Source organism: Momordica charantia, assembly GCF_013281855.1.
Source record: "Momordica charantia cultivar OHB3-1 chromosome 10 unlocalized genomic scaffold, Mcharantia_2.0 BLBB01000010.1, whole genome shotgun sequence".
Classification (NCBI taxonomy): domain Eukaryota; kingdom Viridiplantae; phylum Streptophyta; class Magnoliopsida; order Cucurbitales; family Cucurbitaceae; genus Momordica; species Momordica charantia.
This window is the reverse complement of record NW_028275158.1, coordinates 15,749,880-15,772,739: the sequence shown is the minus strand read 5'-3', so window position 1 is coordinate 15,772,739 and position 22,860 is coordinate 15,749,880. Positions and strand designations below refer to the sequence as shown.

Sequence of the window (22,860 nt, the reverse complement as noted above, 5' to 3'; positions counted from 1 at the left end):
TTTACTTCAAGTTAGCCAACAAAGAATCAAGGACATGCTAAGGATAATATGCATTTTACTTCAGAAACTAACGACTACGCTTCTCACTTTACTTATGTCTAAGCAAGTTCAAAGTCCTAAGACATTCCCTAATATGTCTATTATGAGATATATCTTAGTTTTAGGATGGAAATAGTCGCAACCTCGGGTTAAGGTCCTATGTCTAGGCTACTTAAGCGGAACCCTTATGTCTAAGGCGCTCCTCTCCTCGGTTTAACCACTCAACAATGCAAATAAGCAACCTTTTCAGTATTGACTTGTTAAGACTTACAGTGGCCTTCTCTAAATCCTAACTGTTTAGGAAAACATGTTGAGCAATGAATGGAAAGTAAAAACACTACTTCTTAGCAACCCTTTTTAGACATAAAAGACTAACTATCCATAACCGGGCTAGAGACGGGAATTTAGAAAGACATATTGAAGAAAATACAGCAAGTAAAATGGTTGAATGTGGAATGCATGTGTGAAAAACAAAAGTTAACTAACGGAGAGTTTTTATCGGGATTGAGAGCTTCGCCCTTCTCTTTCAAGCAAGGGGGAGTGTCACGTGCTCTTTCCTCCAAAAACACAACTCTCTTAACTAAAAATAAAGTAAAGGCAAAGGGAAGATAAGCAAAGTGCTGGATTTTTATATATTTGAATAAGTAGAAAATGACTAAGTACAAATGAAAACAAAACAAAGCTCAATAAAGGAATGTAAAGTGCTCGGGATTTAAAAACCAAAAGTAACTAATGAAAGCAACTCAAAAGTACTTAGAAAGCAACAAAGAAACACTAAAAATGATCAAGAGAAGGAAGCAAGGCTTCATGATTTTGGTGGAGAAGTTGCTGGAATTTATAGCTGTGCAGAATTGGTTAGGTAGGTCCTAAAACGATGGTGAATCACCCATTTCCAACTCTTTTGACTGACCAAATCGTGCTCAAACTGATAGTGGAACACTTCTTCTACACGTATGCATCGGTTGGAACCACCAAAACGCATTGGAAGACGCGTTTCATTAAGGGCAAAGTTGGAAGAAAACCTGTTTTTCTGCAGGCATCCCAGGCGCCTGGCGCCTCCCATGATACTTTTTCGTCCTTTTGCTTCTTTTGATTAATTTGCACTCCCAAATGGTCCTAAAATGTCATAAATACAATATAAGCCATCCACAAACCATAGTATATGAATTTTGCATGAATTGGAACTCAAACGATGGAGAAAAATCCGAAACAAAGCTGAAACATAGTAAAAACAGCATCTAAAACCTTCTTTTTACGCATGTAAACAAGCGTAATCAACTAGCACCATCAACAAGTCTTGTTGAACTGCTAGCTTTATCAACAACTCTTGTTGATGTATTTGTAGCTTCATCGGAAATCTCATTTAACACAACCTTGCTTTGTCGTTTATGATCTCGAATGTGGTCTTCTTCCAAGAATGTAGCGTTCATCGATACAAACACTTTGTTTTCTTGTGGATAGAAGAAGAGTTCACCTCTCGTTTCCTTGGGGTAACCTACGAATAGGCACACTTTTGAACGAGATTTCAGTTTCTTCGGGTTTGTCACTAACACATGGGCTGGAAATCCCCAAATTCTGAAGTGACGTAAACTAGATTTACGTCCCCTCAATAGTTCAAAAGGTGTTTCAGAAACACCTTTTGATGAAACTGTGTTCATAATATATACTGCAGTCTCTACTGCATAACCCCAAAACAAGGCAGGCAATTGAGCATAGCTCATCATAGATCGAACCATGTCTAACAAGGTTCTATTTCTCGTTTCTGATGCACCATTCTGTTCAGGTGTACCAGGTGTTGAGAGTTCGGATGTAATTCCATGTTCTATCATATAGTCCATGTATCTTAAGTCCATATATTCTCCACCTCGATCAGATCGAAGTGTCTTTATCGTCTTACCTAATTGGTTCTCAACTTCAGTTTTGTACTCCTTAAATTTTTCAATGGCTTCAGACTTATGTTGCATTAGGTAGAGACATCCATACCTTGAATATCTATGAAACAGATGAAATACTCATATCTTCCCCTGACTTTAACATTCATCGGACCACAAAGATCTGAATATACCAGCTCAAAGGGTTCTTTGGCTCTGTAACCTTTTCCATTAAAAGGTCTTTTAGTCATATTGCCTTCAAGACAAGATTCACATGGAGGTAAGGAGTCATCTTCTAACTCACTTAGAAGTCCACTTTTAACCAATCTCCCAATCCTATTGAGATTTATGTGACCTAATCTTAAGTGCCAAAGATAGGTATTTTCTTTTGGAGAAATTCTTTGCCTTTTGTGTCGAGTTTTAGCATTTTTAAACAACTCTGTATTTAAAATTGCTATAGTTATGGTTCGTCTTAACACTATAAGTCATTTTCAAGTTTTGCAGAACAAATGTTAACCAAGTTTTGTGAAATGAACACTTCATTTAATGAAAAAGAAATAGCATAACATTGTTCTAGTAGACAAGAAATTAAAATTAAGTTCCTCTTTATTTTAGGAACTACATACACATTATCTAATAATATATATGTATTCTTGTCTAAAAACAACTTTAGGTATCCCACTACGACTGCCGAGATGACATCTCCCGTTCCAACTTTGAGAGTCATCTCCCCAGCATCAAACTGCCTCCAGGAACTAATTCCCTGAAAAGAAGAACAAACATGATTAGTGGCCCCTGAATTAAGTATCCAGGCAGAATCATCATTCTCCACTAAATATGTTTCAAGAACAAGTAAATCATATTTACCTTATTTGGCTTTCTTCTTTTCGGCAAAGTATTTCTGGCAATTTCTTTTCCAGTGCCCATCTATGTTGCAGTGAAAACATTTTCCTTTGTCTGCAACTTTGGCGTTGCCTTTCTTGGTAGTAGCAGTAGCAGTAAGGTCAGCTTTCACCCCCTTATCGTTGTTTTTCTTCTTCACTAAAGTCTTACTTCTAGAAGAAGAAAGTACAGATTTGGTCCTGAGGTCGAACCTCGATGGAACTGTTTTGAGGTGACAACGTTTGTCTTCTCTTCCTATCCCTTATTTTTCATAAGAGACTGAAAAAATTGTAGCACATTTAAAAGCATGGTAAGGTTGTACTCTATCTTGTTCATCGCAGCATTGTTGTGAAACTGTAGGAAACTCTTCGGAAAATATTCCAAGATAAAGCTGACCTGACTCCCCTCGTCTATGACAGCGCCGTTCACTTCAACCACATTAAAAGTGGACCATCAGATTAAGAACATGTTCTCGCACTGATGTTCCCTCTTTTATGCAGGAATTGTAAATGAACTTGAGGGCATCGTGTCGGACTTGAATGGACGACTGTCCAAACATGTCCCGCAAGGAGTCCAGGATCTCCTTTGAGGTGACCATGCTTTTATGCTTCTTGGCCAGCACATCAGATATGCTTGCCAAGATGTAGACCTTGGCCTTGTCATTGGCCTTGATCCATCTGTCATTGGCATCCCGACTGGCTCGGGCTGCATTAGGCGCGGGAGCCTGAGGACACTTCTTAGTTAAGACGAACCTAAGATCATCTACAACGAGTATCGTGTTAAGGTTCGTTTTCCATTGTGTGTAATTTTCGCCGTTGAGTTTTTCAGCGGCAAGCAGGGCAATAACAGAAGTAGACATGCTGAAATACAAACAAATCTATATTAGACACTTGCACTACCCATTAAAAACCCAATTAGTTTTACAAAAAAGTAATAATGCACCCTATCAATCAAGATTATTTTTGCGACGATGCTTCAATGATTTAAAGCAACAACTACCGTGGGGCAGTCAGCTACTCCTTCACTGAATTGAGGCATTCTCAACTAAGTATTGCACCAGAATAACTTTTATTCCTATAACAGTTAGTCACCGTTTATTTGGTCGAGGAATTACTGACAAACTTAATAACTTCTCGTAAGTGTGACCTGCCATTTTCAGACCCCAGAGGTCTGCCCCAATTAGCCTGCCATAGGGAAGGACAAATATTGGTGCGAAACCTAAGAAACCTTATCCATTTATGGAGTTCGCCCTGATTTTGATTCCATACAACAGACCCTCCGTAGGGGTGGTCGCTCCAGGACGATACGCAGGCCGTGTATGAAACCTCACGTTGCAAACCAATGGAGGAGACCGTAGGATGTGTTGTAACACGTCTTTCTCCCACTTACTATAAATACTTTCTCCATTCACCTTGGTATTGAATCATGCGTACCTTTCGTAGGAAGGCCGCGCCAGGACGACACGAGGCCGAGCATGGAACTCACGATGTGTATTTTATATACTTGGTGTATTTTATATATACACCTAATCCTCCCACTTGGTATTTACAAATAGGGTTATTACTTAGATAAAATTCACCCTAGGTAAAGTTCAGCTAAATGAAATTATCTAAGTTTAATAGTTTGCCCAATATAACTTTTCTATTGGATTTGTTTAACACTTAATGTTTTAGTTCATTAAACACTTTAACGAACTGCATGCTATAAAATATTGACTAATTAATACAAATCAATTTGTGACCAATTACAAGAAGCAAAGCAAAGAAGATTCAAGAGGCTTTCATATTACATCTTCAAAGGCTAGCTAATGCACACGAGGAGACAAAGATTTCTGAGGCTAAAATTCTTTACAATGTTAATTTAATGAGTCAAGAAGAGAATGAAGCAAAGATGGCACGGGAAAAGTTGTCTATTTTGAGAGATGGCACAGAGGACAAAAAAAGTGTGCAGATTTGTGAACAGGTGCCTTGGCAGATTGCACCCCTTGGGAGTTTGTGATGTCAAAGCTTGTCAAATCTCATTCAAACGTGAAGCGCCTACTAGATGTCATTTCCAAAGACAATTTAAAGCAATTCTACATTTTTTGATTCACATTTAGTTTGATGTGCAATCATGTTTTAATTTGCATGTCTTATTTTCTACAATTTGCATTAAATAGGATTTGAAAGACTTTTGGTTTCCTAATATTTTACCTAACTCACCCTTCTCCGGGTTGGGCTTTAGTGTATAAATCAAGTTCCCACTGGCCAAATGGAAAAAGACGTAAAAAGAAGTTTTTAGAAACCAACCCAAAAAAGTGACAGGCGCAATTCTGGACATATCCCGAGCGTGTTGAAAATCAAATCATTTTGACTAAGGCATTCCACAATGAGGTTAATAACTCATTTATAACATTTTTAAAAGAAATAAAATGCAGGAAAACATAAAGAAATTATTTTTCATTGAATTTAAACGAATAAACAAGCCGTACAATGAGTTATACCTTGACCTTCTTCTCTCTCAAGCATGAGGGGAGTGTAAACTCGCTAAATAACGTAAGAAGAACAGAATAGATGAAGAACAACAGACAGAACTTGAATTAGAAGCAATACAGTAAGCAAAAGTATGAAAATACGAGAAAATAACGTGTGAAACTTGAATCTAAAGCCTAAGAACGAATTCTACAATGAATGAGAAAGTAAATGAAGCTGAAACCAAGCTTGTAAGTGATGATTTGCAAGTGAAGGAATGACTTTCTTATATAGACCCTTGGAGTTGTTGAACTTCCTACCTTTTTAGGTGGAAATGAGTTGAGATACACCTAACCACTCCCATTTGACTTGGACTCACGATTATACTTTGGTTCAAACACATGAGAAATGTCATCCTTGCCCCTCAATAATTAAAACACACGTTTTGTCCAAGTTGTCCTCAAACTTGCACCAAGCGCAATTCCTGCAATACAGAAAACTGTTATTTTCTTCCAACTTTGACCGCTTTTTTCTCATAATTATCCTAAAGTACCATAGTTTGACTTTTATGTAGAAATGTATGTTCTACTTTAAGAATATGTAATCCTTTTTGGCAAATAATGATGGGAAAAGGGTCAAATCGTGGTCAAACAGGCCTACCGTGATATGCGACAACTCAAGCATATTGAGCTACTCGAGCCATAAGCCACTTGAATCCAATCGTATATTTGGTTCAACCCGAAAGGCCAAGGTTAGAGGGATTACCTTTCTAGTCGTTACCTTGAGCAGACAGATGACTCACTATGCTCGAGGTCGGAAACACTCCATTAGTTTGATGACCAATCAAACAAGCATGCTCCGAGGGGCTCAAACACAAAGGCCTAAGTTCAATCACACAAAGGGATTCGAGATTTGAAGGGGTGGTTTGCACACGGCAGTGAGAGAAACTCAATTTTATTCAAAGGACAATTCCAAGATTCTAAGATTACAATTGAGGGGTACAAGCCTATTTATAGGCCAAGGCTCTTGGCCTTTTTAAGGAAAATAACAAAATTAAAAAGAAAAATAAAATTGATCAATTTCTAAAAAGTAAAGAACTCGCCTAAAGTTTAATTTTAAAAATGATAAATAAAACGAATAAATCAAAGATAAAATCCTACATCAGATCTCCCAAATAATCCAAAATAATAAGGAAATCTTTTTCTTAAAAGAATGGAGTTTGTGGCAAGGCAAGTTTGAGGCACCCATGTGAGGGTGGCAACATCCATGGTGGAGGTGCCCATGGGGGCTATGGTGCGCGCGCATGGGCGACGGTGCGGGCAATGATGGACCTGCAGAGGCGTGAGGCGCGTGGACATGTAGGGCGGTGCGCATGGGCGTGCGAGTGGCATGGCATGGGCAAGCGGCTGGGGCGCGCGATGTGGACGTCAGGCGTTGGGGGGCAAGCGCTGGCACGAGGGCGGCATGGGCGCTGGCGCTTGGTGGTGGCATGGCGTTGGCAACATGGGCGTAGAACGGTAGGGTTCTGGGCAGGCAGCATAGGCGGTAGGGTGAGCGGCATGGGTGGCAGGGGTGATGGCGGGCGTATGGCGCACACGGGCGGCAGGTCCTGGTGTGCAGACGTGGGTAGCAAGCGACGCGTGCATGGGCAGGCGTCGTGTCGTCGCAAAGGTTGACATACGATGGGGTGCTTGCAAGGTTAGCGCAGTAAGAACACGTGCTTGCGAGGTTAGTGCTGCAAGCGGTTGGCCTCGCGGGTGGTTGGCGTGCGTTGGGGCGCTGGCTGCTGGCATCAGGCGGATGCACATGCTGGCGGGGCTGCTGGCTTCTTGTGAGGTTAACATGGCTGGAGAGCAGCAGGTGTGGGCACAGGCCTGCGTGTGCATGCTAAACGCTGGCGGGCGCGCGCAGGGCAGCTTCTTATGAGGTTAGCCCATCGTTGGTGGCGTAGGCGCGCGTATTGTGGGCATTTTGTGTACGATCGAGCTCTCTTCTTGGCTTACTTGATTCCAAGGACTTGAGGTCAAATATGATCACATCATATCGACACATGTTTCTGCAGTCAAAAGTTGACCCTAACATTGTGCTGTGGAACCCACTACCTTGAAAGCAAAATCCGGCATAACCATGGTGCTATATCGTTAATTGCCGATTGCTTCTCAAGGTTAACACAACACCCAAATTCAAGCATGCACTCACCGGAAAACAGGTTGGAATCAGCTTAGAACAGCAGTTGAAAACAAAAACAATATTGGAAACCGAGAGAGAAAGTAGTAGGGGAAGAAGTAGAGCCAAAATTATGTGTTTTGCAGAGGAAGATAGTTTATATAGGACTCAAGAGAAAAACGTTTTCTATCTAAAATTAATGAAAAACGTTTTTATAATAAATCTTAATAAATAAAAATGTGCAAAATTGCTGAAACGGATTCTACAATAATGTTGAAAACGTTTCAAACAATGGGCCCCCTTGCAACGTTGATTTTCAATTTTTTTTTCTTTAAACATAAACTGAATTGGGCTATGGATAGTATTTAGTTTTTGAGAATATAAAATAGGTGTCCTTATTAGTCACCTGGTTTTGAAAAATGGCTAAATGGTTTTTGTTAATAAAAGATGTCCATTCCGATTTTTCCAACTGTTTTACAGATTTGATTTTGACTATCTTACCATTTTTATTTAGTTATTATTTTCAAAATCAAAATAATACTCTCTTAGATTCTCGTTTCTTGTTATATTATCACTTTTTCCTTACATTTTCTCTCCTAGATTTTATAAACCATCTATCTCACTTTTTAAATATATATTTGAATATATCATAACATAAGAGCACACAAAGTGAGACAGAGGTATTGCGAGGGGAGAAAACGGGAATGAACCAATGGAATTGAGCAAGGGAGACAACGGTGGAGCAACAAGGTGACATAGTTGTAGGTGCAGCGAGAGTTGATGGAATTGAGCAAGCGAGAAAGGGATACAACATGTAGAGCAACAAGGCGGGTGACAAATGGGTGTAGAGTGGCGGAGGGTAAAGAAGAGAGAGGTTAATAATATGAGTTTCTATAGTACCTTTGAGGTAGAATTTTTTTTATATTTTTGTATTAATTGTGTCACAAAAATAGACATTATGTGTTCATCTTATTTTTCACAGTATATCTTTATTTTAATGTTTAGGTATTTGTTCATCTATTCATCATATTTGTTCATTTGTTCACTTGTTCACTGTATTTGTTAATCATGCTTGATAGTGTATTTGTTTGTATTTGTTCTATCATGTTTTTTACCCGGTATTTGTTTTCCATCTTCGATATTAGTACTTCCATTTGTAAAATGATTTTCTTGTTTAAATTTTGGTATTTCCATTTCTAAAATGGTTTTCTTGTTTAAATTTTGGTATTTCTATTTATAAAATGATTTTTTTTGTTTTAGATTTTAATTTAATTAATATTTTTTCCTTTTAGGTTTGTTTTTAAAATTCTCTTGGAAAAATATTTGAATTAAAAAATACAAGTAAGATTCTCGCAATATTTGAATGATTCATTAGAAAAATATATATATATATAGGTATGATTCTCCTATATAAGATGATAAATAATATATTGATTTAAAAATCATGGAACGGTAATTTAGTACCTAAAATATTAGCACAGATTTTTCTATTTTTACGTTGGTCATTTTTCAAAATTGAAAGTTGTTTGACTATTTTTTGAAGTTGCTTATTTTAAATGACTATATCTGTTGAGCAAATATCAAAACTATTTTGAGGTTCATGCAAGGAACCCGAACCCGATCGTGAGTGGTTTCTCTTTTGACATTCCTTCATAAAATAAGACTTAGTGATTCAGATTTGAACTCATTCCTTGTTAATTTACCCTAGCCCCTTAGGACCAATGGGCCACGCATGATTACTAATGGGTCACTCCGCATTATTTAAAATCAATTCATATTTATCGTTGTGCGGATAGAAAATTACTGATAGAGATATGTAGAGAAGAGATTTTCTACATTTCATGCCTCGAATATTCTCCTGGAGCACCAATATCGAGAGAGGGGTTTTAAAAACTATTATGAACTTCTATCATGTCTTCTCGTGGCTGAACAAAATAACTGAGTTACTGATGAAAAATCGTGAATCTTGACCAATTGGAACAACACCATTCTCTAAAGCGAATGTTGTAAATTTTAACAATCGTGGTCGAGCTCGAAGTCGTGGAAAAAGTGACACATGGAATGAGACACAAAGCAAACAGACATCTATATAATAATGTTTATATAGCGTGATAATTAATATATAACATTGAGAAAAAATATTTATCATTATTGACATCGTGTAAAGTGGATTTTCATCTTTGACACTAAATCTTTGCGTAGAAAAAAACAACAGATAATAAAATTTGTAGAATTGTGCCAGTGTGAGAGTAATTGCTAAAAAAAAAAGAAAAAAAATTGTCAAAAAAAAAAAACTTTTTGTTTTCCTTTAGCTTTTCTAGATTCTAATTAATCAACTTTGATGAAGAGATATGTAATAATTGTGCTTCAAAAATCAAAATCTTGGGATATCATCTCAGACACGACATTGAAAGTATAGGAAAACAGAAAGAAAAAGACAATTATAGGAGTAGAATAAGTTTTTGAATGGTCAAAAAACAGAAGACTTCTCCATTGGGACCAAAAGCATTTCATTGAGAAAAGGAAAAAGACCTATCATGTTGCACCTCAATCTCTTCAACCTACTTTTTGGGTGCATTTTTGTATTTTCCTTTTCTTTCAAGTCTGACTTTTTAGATAATTCATGTCTGGAATGGCCCTCTTATAACTCCTTTTGAATTGCTATACGACCCCACTATTTTGATTTGTCCGTCTTATAACTCCTTTTGAATTGCCACATGACCCCACATTTCTTTAAAAGTTAAATAATGTTGCTACTTTTCTTTTTTAAACTAAGAAATGTTGATTAAGATTTTAACAGTGTTTATAAAAGTAGATTAGGAAACAGCATAAACTGTTAGTGAAGGGCATAATTTTTTAAAGACCAAATATGAAAACAAAATTTTATCAAATACACTACTTAGTAACTTGTAATGATATCATATGATGCCATATCAGAGGAAAAAGGAAAAAAAAAAAGAAAAAAAAATGTCTCAGGAAGATATGATTCCAACTTTAATTCTTTTTAAACCTTATTATAATCCATCTAAAATTTCGTTAAATGCGAGATGGAATTCTCTTTGAAGAGTTTGCTTTCTAATTTTATTTAAGAATAACAACCCCACCACAAAATTCAAATAAATATTTTGTTGACCTATTTTTTAAAGTAATTTTGGTTAAATTATAAAATTAATCTATAATTTTTAATGCTTGTGCTGTGTCTGAGTTCTTTTATCTCAATTACATATCTCAGCTTTCACTTCAGAATTTAATTTACTACAATCTTGCATTTAAATAATACATCTACACTAATTAAGACTAATAAATGATGACTTAAAACAATTTGACATAAGAATGGTAGGTAATTTAGAAAAAATAGTGGGAAGCAAAAAAAAATTGAATATGAAATACATTTTAAATCAAATTTTTTTTTGCCTACACTCTTATTTGATATAATTGGTTTACCATTTTCTCGAAACAAATTTATAATTGACTTACTCTTTCATGTCACATCCTGTCAAATCATAATTTGTTAGTTTAATGAACACATCACATCATCACATTTAAGTAATAATATTAATGATGCATATTTTTTATCGTATAGGAGTGTCCAGTAAAGAAAAAATATATAGGAGCGGAAATTTGAACTAACAATTGTTTAGAAAGAAGTATCTTTGTTAATAAAAAGGGAAATTAACATGATAATGATTTTTTTTAAATTTAATGAATTTAATCCAGAGTTGAAAGAGAATATATTATAAATAAAGAAAATCGCAGCCACAACGTCCATGAGGGGAAATTGGGATTTTTGACCCCTTTCAATAACCACTCTGGATTTTTGACCCCCTTTTAATTTTTACTTATTCATGACCCCTTCACCTCAGATTTCTGACCCCTCCCCTTATTTTATCATGTAAATTGACTAAATTGTCCTCATTTCATAATAAATGCATTTATGATATAATAAATTTTCAACCAACCCACCAACCACCAACTTAACAATTCTCACTTTGTTTTTTCAACTCCAAATCACCACACACACGCAAGTCACGTTTTTTTTTTCAATACTCAAGATTTTCTCCACGTGATTGTTGGCCCACATTATCCAATCGATCGGTCCCCACATAATCCGTTATCTCGAATCCATTGTTTTCACAATATAGGTATGTCCATTTCATCATTTTAGAATATTGTACTTCTTCAAACTTGTAATGATACGAAATTTTATCATTTTTGTAGAAAAAAACGTTATTTTACGGAAAACAGAAATGAAGTCTAGAATTTATCTTTGACCGGGATTGGTACCGGGATGAATTTTAGAACCGGGTTTGAGACCGAGATAGAAGTAAACTCAAGCCCGGTCCTTCATGTCCAGACCGGGACCGGGACCGGGACCGAGATGGGGATAAACTGGGGTAGACCGGGATAGGGATTGGGATCGGGATAGGGATTGGGACCGGGATAGGGACTGGGACCGGGATAGGGACTGGGACTGGGACCGGGACTGGGATAGGGACCGAGACCATGCAATATAAATCTTGAATTTTTCTTGTTTGTTTGTAAATTTATTGATTTGTATTTAATTATAGTGTTTTGGTCTATTTGCAGGATGCCTCGTGTTTTTATATCATTCGGTGGAGAATGGAAAGATATTGAAAATGATTACGTGGGTGGTCGTACAAGAGGATTGACTGTGGATAGTAAAATCACCTATGCTGAATTTCTAAGACATGTATGTAGGCTAAGTAGTATAAATCCATTACAGGAAGATATCATAATTAGACGTGTATATAATTTTAAGGCGAAGGTTTGTGTAATGGAAATAACTGACGACGATGACCTGACTTTCTTCTTGACTGGTGAAGATGTCTCTGAATTGCCGCTATACATATCTACCGTGCCAAAGAAGGTACATTAGAATGAACCGTACATGCCTTCTTTCCCATATTATTTAGGCCAACACGTGTCCAATGTTCCTATTCCCTCAGCTTGTGCCCCCCCATTTGCAAGACCCTTATTTCTGAGACCCTCATTTTCAAGTCCATCAGTTCTGTCCTCATCGTCGAACCCCTCTTCTTCTGACCGACCCCCTACTATGGTCATATTGGTCCTGATATAGCATCTCTCACACCGTTAGGGTCAGATGTTGTTCCTTGTAATTTTGGAGATGATAGGGCATATGATTGGGATGTGCCTGGCTTGTGGAATGGAAGTGAAAATGTGGATGAAGATAGTGACGAATCATATCGTCCAATGACCGACATGAGAGAAGGAGACGACGAAGGGGAATATGGAAATGAGTACGCCAGTGATCGACTTGATGTGCAACATGAGCATGAACAGGTAACAATTCATAATACAATGGCTGAATATCCTGTAGACGCCGTCCATGAAATGGTAAGCAATAGAGTCACCGGTCAGTCAGAAGGTGATAGATTGCAAGCCATGGTCCAATCCGCTGGGACCGATGATGTTAAGGAGGGTGACGTATTCGACTCGAAGAAGGAACTAGTTATGAAAATGCATTTACTTGCATTGCGGAAGAACTTTCAGTTTCGAGTGAAGAAGTCTACGCCGGAACTATACTTGCTGCGATGCATCGATCCTACTTGCACGTGGCGACTTAGAGCCACTAAGATTAGAGATTGCAACCTGTTTAAGATAAAGAAATATATCGCAGTCCACTCTAAGTGCAATGGTGCCGTTATGAAACAGGATCATCGTCAGGCGAAAAGTTGGGTGGTCAGTCATGTAGTACGATCAAAGTTTACTAATGTTTCTCGCACGTACAGGCCGAAGGACATCATGCAAGATATTCGTGAGGAGTACGGTGTAAATATGAGTTACGACAAGGCCTGGCGTTCGAGCGAAGAAGCACTCCGACTTATCAGAAGGGATCCAGCTTCATCGTACGGGCTACTACCTGCTTATGGGGAAGCCGTGAAAATCATGAATCCAAGTACTATATTTGAATTGGAGTTGGATGATAGTAAGTACTTCAAATATGTCTTCATAGCCATGGGTCAATCAATTAGAGGTTTTATGTGTTGCATTCGACCAGTTTTGGTTATTGACGGGGCACACCTTAAAGGGAAGTACGGAGGTGTATTACTAACTGCTTCTGCTGTTGATGCGAATAACCAAATATACCCAGTTGCTTTTGCAATAGTCGGGAGTGAGAGCGTCGCATCATGGGTATGGTTTATGACTCAATTGAAGAGTGTTGTCGACACCGTTCAGAATTTGGTCTTCATTTCTGAACGACATGCCGCCATTTGTAAAGCGATTGATGAGGTATTTCCTACTGCATTTCATTGCTTTTGTATACATCATCTAAAGATGGACTTGCTGGCCAAATTTAAAACGCCCGCGTTGGAGGAATTATTTTTTAAGGCTGCTAAGGCATTTCGCGAGTCATATTTCAATGAGAACTGGGTTCAACTGTGCGCATATCCAGGAGTGAGGGAATATCTGGAAGCTATAGAAAAGGAACGATGGGCTCGCTGCTTTCAGATGAAACTAAGATACTCACAAATGACCACCAATATTGCAGAGTCCGTTAATGCCCTTTTCAGGCATGCACGTAAGTTGCCAGTCACCGCATTACTTGATCATATCAGAGGTGTGTTGTAGAGGTGGTTCTACGAACGTCGGACGCTTGCTTCTTCACGTCAGAGTACGTTGTCTGACTACGCAGAGGAAATGATTGCCAAAGCTTCGGATAATGCACGGAGACACATTGTTATGAACATCGACCAGTTTAATTTTGAGGTACGCGACGGGAACCTCAATGGGGACGTTGACTTGCAATCGCAGACGTGTACTTGTCGGGAGTTCGATTATTTTAAAGTCTCGTGCTCCGATGCTATTGCTGCAGCCAGTTCTCGTAGCATAAATCCGTACACACTATGCGATGAGGTGTACACGGTCAACAGCTGGATGTTGGCATATGCAGAACCAATATTTCCAGTGGGTTCGTCCTCAACATGGAAGAGTTCTCCGGGGTTTGTGAATATCGATGTTCAACCACCAAAGAAGGTTGTTAGGGTTGGACGGCGACAGACGGTGAAGATTCCTTCCACAGGCGAGGTCCGTCCACCGCGCAACTGCAGTCGATGTGGTACGTCGGGGCACAATCGTAAAACTTGTCGCGAACCACTAAATACTGTGTAGCAATATTATGGCTATTTACATTGTAATATGTAGACATTTATGTACCTCAAACAAAAATTTATTAGAAGGACTAATACATTGTATTTTGGTAGATATGAATAGGTTGCTTGTACCACAAGTAAGAATCCATGCACATGCATGAACAATAGGTTGCTATTTTTTCATATATGATTACAAACGTGTTTTATGTTATGTTACTGTTCATCAGTGACTACAGCTAAAAATAAGTATGCTAAAACAAATTATGATAGGTCATATTTAGGTCGGGGGAAAAAAAATCGATACAAAGAATAATTAGAACTAAAAAAAGGGTCTGCGAGCCCACATTTGTACAGCATATTGACGACGAAATAAAGAAATGTTACTTTGAGTCAAAGTGTCCATCTTTGACCCAGTTACATCGTACTAGAAAAATCTAACACAAAATATGCCGCAATCTGTGAACCTGCCTTGCTGAGGTACAGTACGTCTTCGGACCCTCCACGGCACCGTGGGCAGGTTAGGCCGAACTTCGAGCATCCCGCTCCAATGAAGAATCGCCGGGATTATCGTGCACATTGGCTTGAGCGCCTTCTCGAGATCATCCAACGGGGTGATCGACTGCAGGGAGTCCCATACGGTTAAATCACCCTCCACAAGATCAATCCCGATCATGACCCAATGGTTGCCGCCAATATTCATCGGCCTGTACACGATATCGGCCTCGCTCTATGGGATGTCGTAGTCCGATTGTCGACCAAGGACGTACCGAAAGATGGTACGCTCTTGCCTCCAATCATACGTACATTTCGACGGTAGGACACCCGGCTTCATAGCTGCATATGGCCCGTCTGTTCGTCGTAGCAAGTTCTGCAAAAAAAAACCCCCCACAAACGTCATTCACGTATCGAAGTAATATCGTTCGTTACATGGGTGAAAGGTAAGCCGAACTTACAGATAGAAGTACGTCGCCTATTGCGAATCGCACGCGCAATAGATGTTTACACTTCTCAACCTTCCCGCCGTTAACATCATGAGCGAGTCGATATACTGCATGTGACATTATATAAAGTATAAGTCTAAAATTAAAAACAACTTTGCTGCTTCTAAACTTCACTAACCTCGTCGTTCAGTTGAAACTCAGGATCCAGGAGCAGGCCAAACCAACTCTTGTATTTGATCCCGACGGACGTTGAACGGGAATTGCCGTCGGTTGATGGGTCGTCCATCCATTTCTGGAACCCCTCGTCCAGGAGCGGTGGGATGGGGCATGTAGGGTCGTACGCTTGAACTTTGATACCACGTTGGACGGTGGGCGTGTATATGGCCCGCAACTTCCACGGATATTTCCTCTTCCGAAGACCCTGGCCAAGTGGGCCTTCAATAAACTCAGGTTCGACCTGTAACAAGTATAAAAGAAGTTCAATACAAGACTTAATGACGTTGGAGTTGGAGTTACCTTAACAACGGTCAGGTGTGGAGTTCCTCCATGTGATAAGGGTAGGGGTCGACTTTCTGTCCTATCAGTTTGCTTTCTCGGTGGCCCTGCGAGTTGCGGTGTCGGTACGTTAACCATCTGCCCCTTACTTGCCTCCTCGTCACTGGCGCACTTACCTAGAGTAAGATCCTAAAAATGGACGAACATTTGCTTTAAGTAAATAAAGTTAGGTTAACGTAAAAAAGTTAGTATCGTTACCGAAATACCTCAATTACGTCGACCGGACTAGGGTGGCCACTTCGGACCTCCTAGGTAGCTCCAACAATGGTAGGAGCGTGATCCATCTCCACGCCACTCTCGGTGACGTCGGCGGGTTCTTCACAATTCTTCGGATCCTCGTCCATCCTCTGCTCGTCCCCTGTCTTCGGCTCTTCCCCTGTCTTCGGATCCTCATCCATGTCCATATCCTCCTCGTTACGCCCACTCGGATCACGTCCGCCCGAAGAACCATCCTGATCCGGCCCACCGCCCCTTCTATCATATTTATTCTGGCCCTTCGACATAACCTACGTAATAAAAATTATAAATATACGGATGTGAACAAAAAATTCAGATAATATAATAACCCTTACCTTTGTTAGCCTCTTCATAAACTTCTTTATGTCCTTTATGTCAGTCGTCATGCCCGTCAGAGTTGTCTCAATGGTCGTCACTCTGTCGCCGAGCCTCCGCAGCTCCCGACTCCACTTATGCTTCGACCTCTTCTTCTTCTTCTCCGTCCCTTTATGTGGCAACAATTGATCTTGTCCTCCATCGGTCCCAATAATATCTGCTGTTACATGATCAACCACTGGGGAAGCATCCTTTGCTACATCATCGAGCTCAACTGGATCCCCAACCTCACCAGTAACGGTAGACTTCTGAGCGGTGGAAGTAGTAGCCAGTGGTTCTGTAGCAAGTTCTGTGGGTGCAGGAGGTCCGACAGAGGCCACTGGTGGATGCATAACGCGAGCCATGTGCTGTCGTTCGACATCAGTCGCCTCCAAACGAACTACAACCTTCGACTGTATAACACAAATAGTTAGGTCAATTTTAATATTAAATACTAAAAACAATAAGAACATGTTGTACTCACCTTGACGTTCTCGAAGACCTCTCGCTCCAAAACATTAAAAGCACGCGAATAGGTGCAGGACCATCTAAGTAGACGAGGAATAGCATCGTCATTCAGCCTCAATGCTACTCGAGTCGACAAGGTTGATATTGTCTCGTATGCCCAAACCTGCAGTCACGTCAAGTTAGACTATACGGTATTTCACAGGTACATAAATATATAATAAATTACATTTAAATTTCACTAACCTGAAAAGCGTATGGAAACCCATACAAGCTATACGTCTCAACATGGCTCGAGTCCATAGCGACCTTCTGTTTGTACGCCTCGACCTTGTCCTTCAGAGCGTTCTTCAAGCTCCAGAGAGTCCTTTCAAAAATCATTGAACTCCAGTCATAATTACAGAAAACTTCCCACCGATCCACAATCCCAAGGAGGCTCATGTCCATTTTCTGCTTCCTTTCCTTGCCCATCATGGCAAGCTCTATGAAGTACACTATAGCAATCTTCACAGCGTCCTCGTCATTTTCGAATGTGTGTTCTAAAAAAATTTTCTCCAACTCCGAACACTTCACACTCGCCTTGTCTTGAAAATACAGAATTCTAAGTCTCCGGTTACGAACATCCTCATCTACCCTATTCATGGTGTGTCTAAGACCGGTTATTAGGTCGAACTCTCGCTTCCCAAAAGAGACCCTATTCCCGAATAGGTTAAAGCTAATGAGGTCGTCTCTAGGTTCCTCCACCTCTCTAAGCAACAGGTGATGGAGCAACGGACCGTTAAATACAACGTTCATCCCTAAAATCGGACCAAAACATGTTTGACTGAACATGTCTAACTGAGAGGGAGTTAACCTAGCCTTAAGACGAGAAGAGGTTTTCCCTATGTGAGCGAGATTTGACAACGCGGCCGGGAACCAGTCGTCCTGGTTGATCTTAAGTGTCATATCCATGTCTCCTGTAACAAAACAAAACAATATTGCTTAAAAACGGACCGGGTTGAAGCCTGGGATGGAATCCAAAAAGTTGAAGTACAAGATATAGTCTTTCTGGATTCCATCTCGGGCCTCGTCCCGGTCCATTTCGAACCGGGATGAGTCCCAAGATGGAATCCAGAAAGAAGGATGGACTTTCTGGAATCCATCTTGGGACTCATCTCGGTTCGAAATGGACCAGGACGAGGCCCGAGATGGAATCCAGAAAGAAGGATGCTTTTTCTGGATACCATCTCGGTCTTCATCCCGGTCCATTTCGAACCGGGATGAGGCCCGAGATGGAATCCAGAAAGTCCATCCTTCTGGAATGGACTTTCAGGGTTTCATCCCGGTCCTAAATCCACCGGGCTTAAAGCCGAGATGGAACCCTGAAAGTCAAAAATTAAAACAAAACAATGGAAGCAACAATAAATCAAACTTCATAATAACCTTGGCTACTTCAGATAGAGCCGAAGGTTGAAATCATTCACACCCACGCAAAGAACGAAGAAAAAAAAAAGGAAGAAAATCATTCACAATAAGATCGCGAGTTCGAAAGAAAAATTACCTCAATTAGGGAAGGGGGAAAGCTCTGATAGAGACGAAGTGAGGGAGACGAAGAAGAAACGACGGAGATGAACTTTCTTGTTGTGAGGGAGAGACCGGGATGAAGACTGGGTTGGACAACGAGATATTGAATGAGGGAGGGGAAGGACCGAGACAGGGAGGGAAAGGAGGGGAGGGCTGGGTTTGATTTCTTTTTTTTAAATTGAGGGTGGTAATTTTACCAAGCAAAATAAGGGGGAGGGATCAGAAATCTGAGGTGGAGGGGTCATAAATAGGTAAAAATCAAAAGGGGGTCAAAAGTCCAAAGTAGTTATTGAAAGGGTCAAAAATCCCAATTTCCCGTCCATGAGAGAGAAAATTTCTGTTGCAATTGGGATTTTCTGTTCTAAAAGAACAGCTGCAAATAAAATTCCAGTTCATTGTTTCTGCCCGACAGCCACTTCAGCAAAAACGAAAACAAAGAAAGAAAAAATTTTAATGGTCATGAAAATTTATATTTATTTGAATTCCGTTATTGGATGTATAAACCTTCTAAATAATTTGTTTTAATCTCTTCATTTATTATAAAAAATTATTTTAATTCTTGTTATTAATTAATATATAAATTAATTAGTAGAATTCAAATGTAACCATATTCTTTTATTATTTACTATCTAGGTAACTGTGTTTGAAGTCACATCTAACAAAGAAGATATATTGAAAAATCATCAAATTTTATGTTAAATAATTGATGTGATATTATTTTATGTGAAGTTTAAGAATTAAAATAAAATATTTAAAAATGGAAAAACTAAAATAAAATATTCACAAATTTAGATATACAAATAAATTGCAAAGGATAGGGGCATGAGCTTAGACAAAAAGCAAAAGGAAAAGAAATATTGAGGTTTTGTTATTTCCCACCTCCTTTTATTTTCACTTGATTGAAGAATTTCAAAGCAAAAATCTACCAAAAAGTTGACTCATTCAAGCCAAATCTATTAAATTTGAACTTTTTGATTTCACTATCACTTTCTCCACCAACTTTATACGTATAAAGCAGTAAAATGGCTACTAAAAGTTGCATTTATTTGACCAAATTAAAGGGAGGCCAAATGTTCAAAACATTGTAAATTGATGTTTTGTATTTGATGTAAAGTACAACTGTCACATAATTGATAGTTCAACTAGGAAAATAGTTCATCAATCTAAAAACTTTACCGTACCTAATATTTAAATTTCTAAAATCCTAAAACTAAATACTAATTACTATAGAAAGAATTAATCTGGACCCAGTATTGAAGGTAAAAAATTTCTTACTTCTACCCTATGAATAACCCTCTGAATAAGTAGAAAAATAATTGAGAAATTAAAAAGAAATACTAACAATAAATAAAATATAAGAATTTACTTAGAAAACTCCATACCAGAGAAAGACAACGACGTACTTGAATATGTCACATTCCAAATTTTTCATTCGTTGACACATGTCAATAATTCTGCTGAAATTTGGGGCATCGAGGATGTCAAAATTGGAGGAGGAGGAAGAAATGTCTACGTATGTCAATTTAGAAAAACAAGAGACATGAGAAGAGTGTTGAATGATGAGCCGTGGTTTTTTGACAAAGGTGTTCTATCTTTTGAAGAATTAAGGGCGAATACAAGTATTAGCGAAATGGAATTCTGGTATGTATCGTTTTCGATTCATATACATGATCTCCCTATTGGACTTGGCACGATCGATTGGGAATTTAATTGGTAATTTTGAGAAGGTAGACTGTGATGAAGATGGCCAATGTTGGGGCCATACTCTTATAGTGCGAATTCTGTTGATGTGTCAAAGCCCCTCCAACGAGGTGTCCTTATTAAGATTGGTTCAATGGCGGATGAAACATGGATCCCAATCACTTACGAAAAACTTCAGAATTTTTGCTACGGATGCGAGAAGCTGGACATTGTTCTATAAGACTGTAATGAATACTTGTCTTATGAAGGTAAAAACCTTCAATATGGACCTTGGCTTAGAGCACCAATTTTCTCTAAAAAGTCTCGAAAGCGTACCAATTTTCTAGGAGACCATAGAAGGGGTAGAGGCAGAGGACGTGGGACCTGAGACCAGTGGTATAGGGCACGAGAAAGCGTTGAGGATGAATCAGAAAATTCAGAAACTGAGGGAATGAGCGATGACAGTAAGCCGGCCGACGAGACACAGGCAGGAAAATGGGTAAACCTTTTTTATGATTGTAGTTATGGTAAAGCGGTAACTGGGGAGGAATTTTATGTCAAGATTATGGATAGTATAGAGGGGCACGGTCAAATTTGAAATCATTGGATCAATTAGCAGCGACAGTTACAGACCCATTAATGGGTTTAGACTCGAGAAGTAAGGGGCTATTTGTTGGAGGACTTTACTCTCCTAAGCTGGCAAAGGCTCCAAAAGGCCACGTAGATATAGCTACTTTTAGGAAGGTGAACCAAATCTCATATGAACCGGTGCACCATAATAGTCATTCAACCCAATCAAAACAGAAGCAAAAGAAGGGTGAAGAAGTATTGAAGAAGCACCAGGTGGTGCTTGCTGGGGATGGGGATATGTGTTTGGAGGAAAATAATTCCAAAATTAAAAGTACATGGAAGAGAAGACAAATTCCAAATTTGGATACTCGGAGCAGGAATAACAAAGAGGAGACTGCCTTAGGTGGATATAAGCATGCTCTTCTATTAGAAGAAACGGAAGTCAGCAAAAGAATTTGTATGGGATATCAGGGACAAGAGAATTTTCAAACGGTGGAGGCTGCACAATGAAAATCTTAAGTTAGAATATTCGGGGTTTGGGGGAATCCCCAAACATTGAGAGCGCTGCGTCATCTGATTCGTAGTCACAAACCCCATTTGGTTTTCCTAATGGAGAACAGGTGTAAAAATCACAACGAACAAAAGATCAGATTGGAGTTGAATTATCATTGTTGCTTATGTGTGTGGAGCAGTGGTTTTAGTGGGGTCTGATGCTACTCTAGAACAATGATTTGGATGTCCAAAGGGATGTCCAAATTTTGTCTTATTCTCAAGGACATAGAGATGCTGTTGTTACTATAAACTGCTTGAGATGGGGTTTTACTGGAATTTACGGACAGCATTTCAGATCTTCTTTGGATTTTGAGAGGGGATTTTAATGAGATTCTTTAAGACTCAGAGAAGCTGGGGGGAGCTCGGAGGCGCATAAGACTAAGTCAGGATTTTCAGGAGATTGTTGATTCTTGTGAGTTGATCGATCGGGATACTCAGGGGATGGCTTCACTTGGTGTGACATGCATTTTTCGAGACATCCATTTGGTAGAAACTGGACAAATTTTTAATAAATGTGGCGATGTTTTAGATTCAGGCCACGATGGAAGTGTATCATCTGAATTTTCTAGCTTCCGATCATAGGCCCATTTTAGCGATCTGGATCATTGAGGAAGAGGTTTCTGATGATATCAGTAAGGGTCATCGGCCACATCGCTTTGAAGAGTCGTGGTATTCGATGGGTAAGTGCAAGGAGATTATCAAAAGGGTTTAGGCTGAACAGAGTGATAATACTGAAAAATCGTTTCAAAGAAAGCTTCATCATGAAGGGATCGAATCCCGCAGCGGAGGCGCGAACACGTGTTCTTCGATCTTGTCTTAGAATTACAACAAAGAAAAGACATATAAGTATGAATAAAAGAAAGTTAGTGATACACACCTTTGAAGACACCTCTTCAATGTAGACACCAACGCTACCACAAAGTCTTCCTCACTATCCTCTGGATCTTAAGAACTCGATTTGTCAGAGCCATCTTATAATTGAAAGAGAGATCGAGAGATCGAGAGATAGATTTCTCGTTTGAAGTTTCGGAAATTCAACCACTATGGAATCAGGGCGAAAGGAATGGGAGAACCTCACTTCTTGTAAGGGAGGAAGAGTGGTGGGGGAGTGACTTCCCCAGTCACCACTCTCCGTGGGAAGTGGGGATCCCCACTTCCCACCATTAATGGTGGGAAGTCGAAGGTTTTCCTCTCATTTTTTCCCATTTTTTTCTTTTCCTTTTTCTTTTCCTTTTTTTCCTTTTATTTTAATTAAAATAATAATTAATTAATTAATTCTAATTTAATTAATTAAAAAAGAATTATTAATTTAATTTAAATAAATCTAATTTAATTTAACCAATTTAAGATATCTCATTAAATTTAATTAAATGACATTTAATTAAATCAAACTTAAATTAAT

The 22,860-nt window shown here is 39.0% G+C and overlaps 1 protein-coding gene across 2 annotated transcripts; it reads right to left on the bottom strand.

Annotated features, from left to right (window-relative positions):
- Nucleotides 1-14,756: 14,756 nt before the first annotated feature.
- On the bottom strand, nt 14,757-22,523 carry LOC148208663 (uncharacterized). Of its 2 annotated transcripts, XM_088118331.1 has the most exons (9): nt 22,336-22,523; nt 17,340-18,049; nt 17,113-17,259; nt 16,610-17,041; nt 16,244-16,543; nt 15,999-16,166; nt 15,661-15,939; nt 15,495-15,589; nt 14,757-15,409 (listed from the first exon to the last, which is right to left on the bottom strand). In XM_088118331.1, the coding sequence occupies exons 2-5, from the start codon at nt 18,042-18,044 to the stop codon at nt 16,286-16,288; spliced, it is 1,542 nt and encodes a 513-aa protein (XP_087974457.1). In that variant the 5' UTR covers nt 18,045-18,049; nt 22,336-22,523; the 3' UTR covers nt 14,757-15,409; nt 15,495-15,589; nt 15,661-15,939; nt 15,999-16,166; nt 16,244-16,285. The 2 variants fall into 2 exon arrangements, with proteins under 2 accessions (XP_087974457.1, XP_087974461.1); XM_088118335.1 differs by having other exon boundaries at nt 15,661-16,166.
- Between the last annotated feature and the right edge of the window lie 337 nt (nt 22,524-22,860).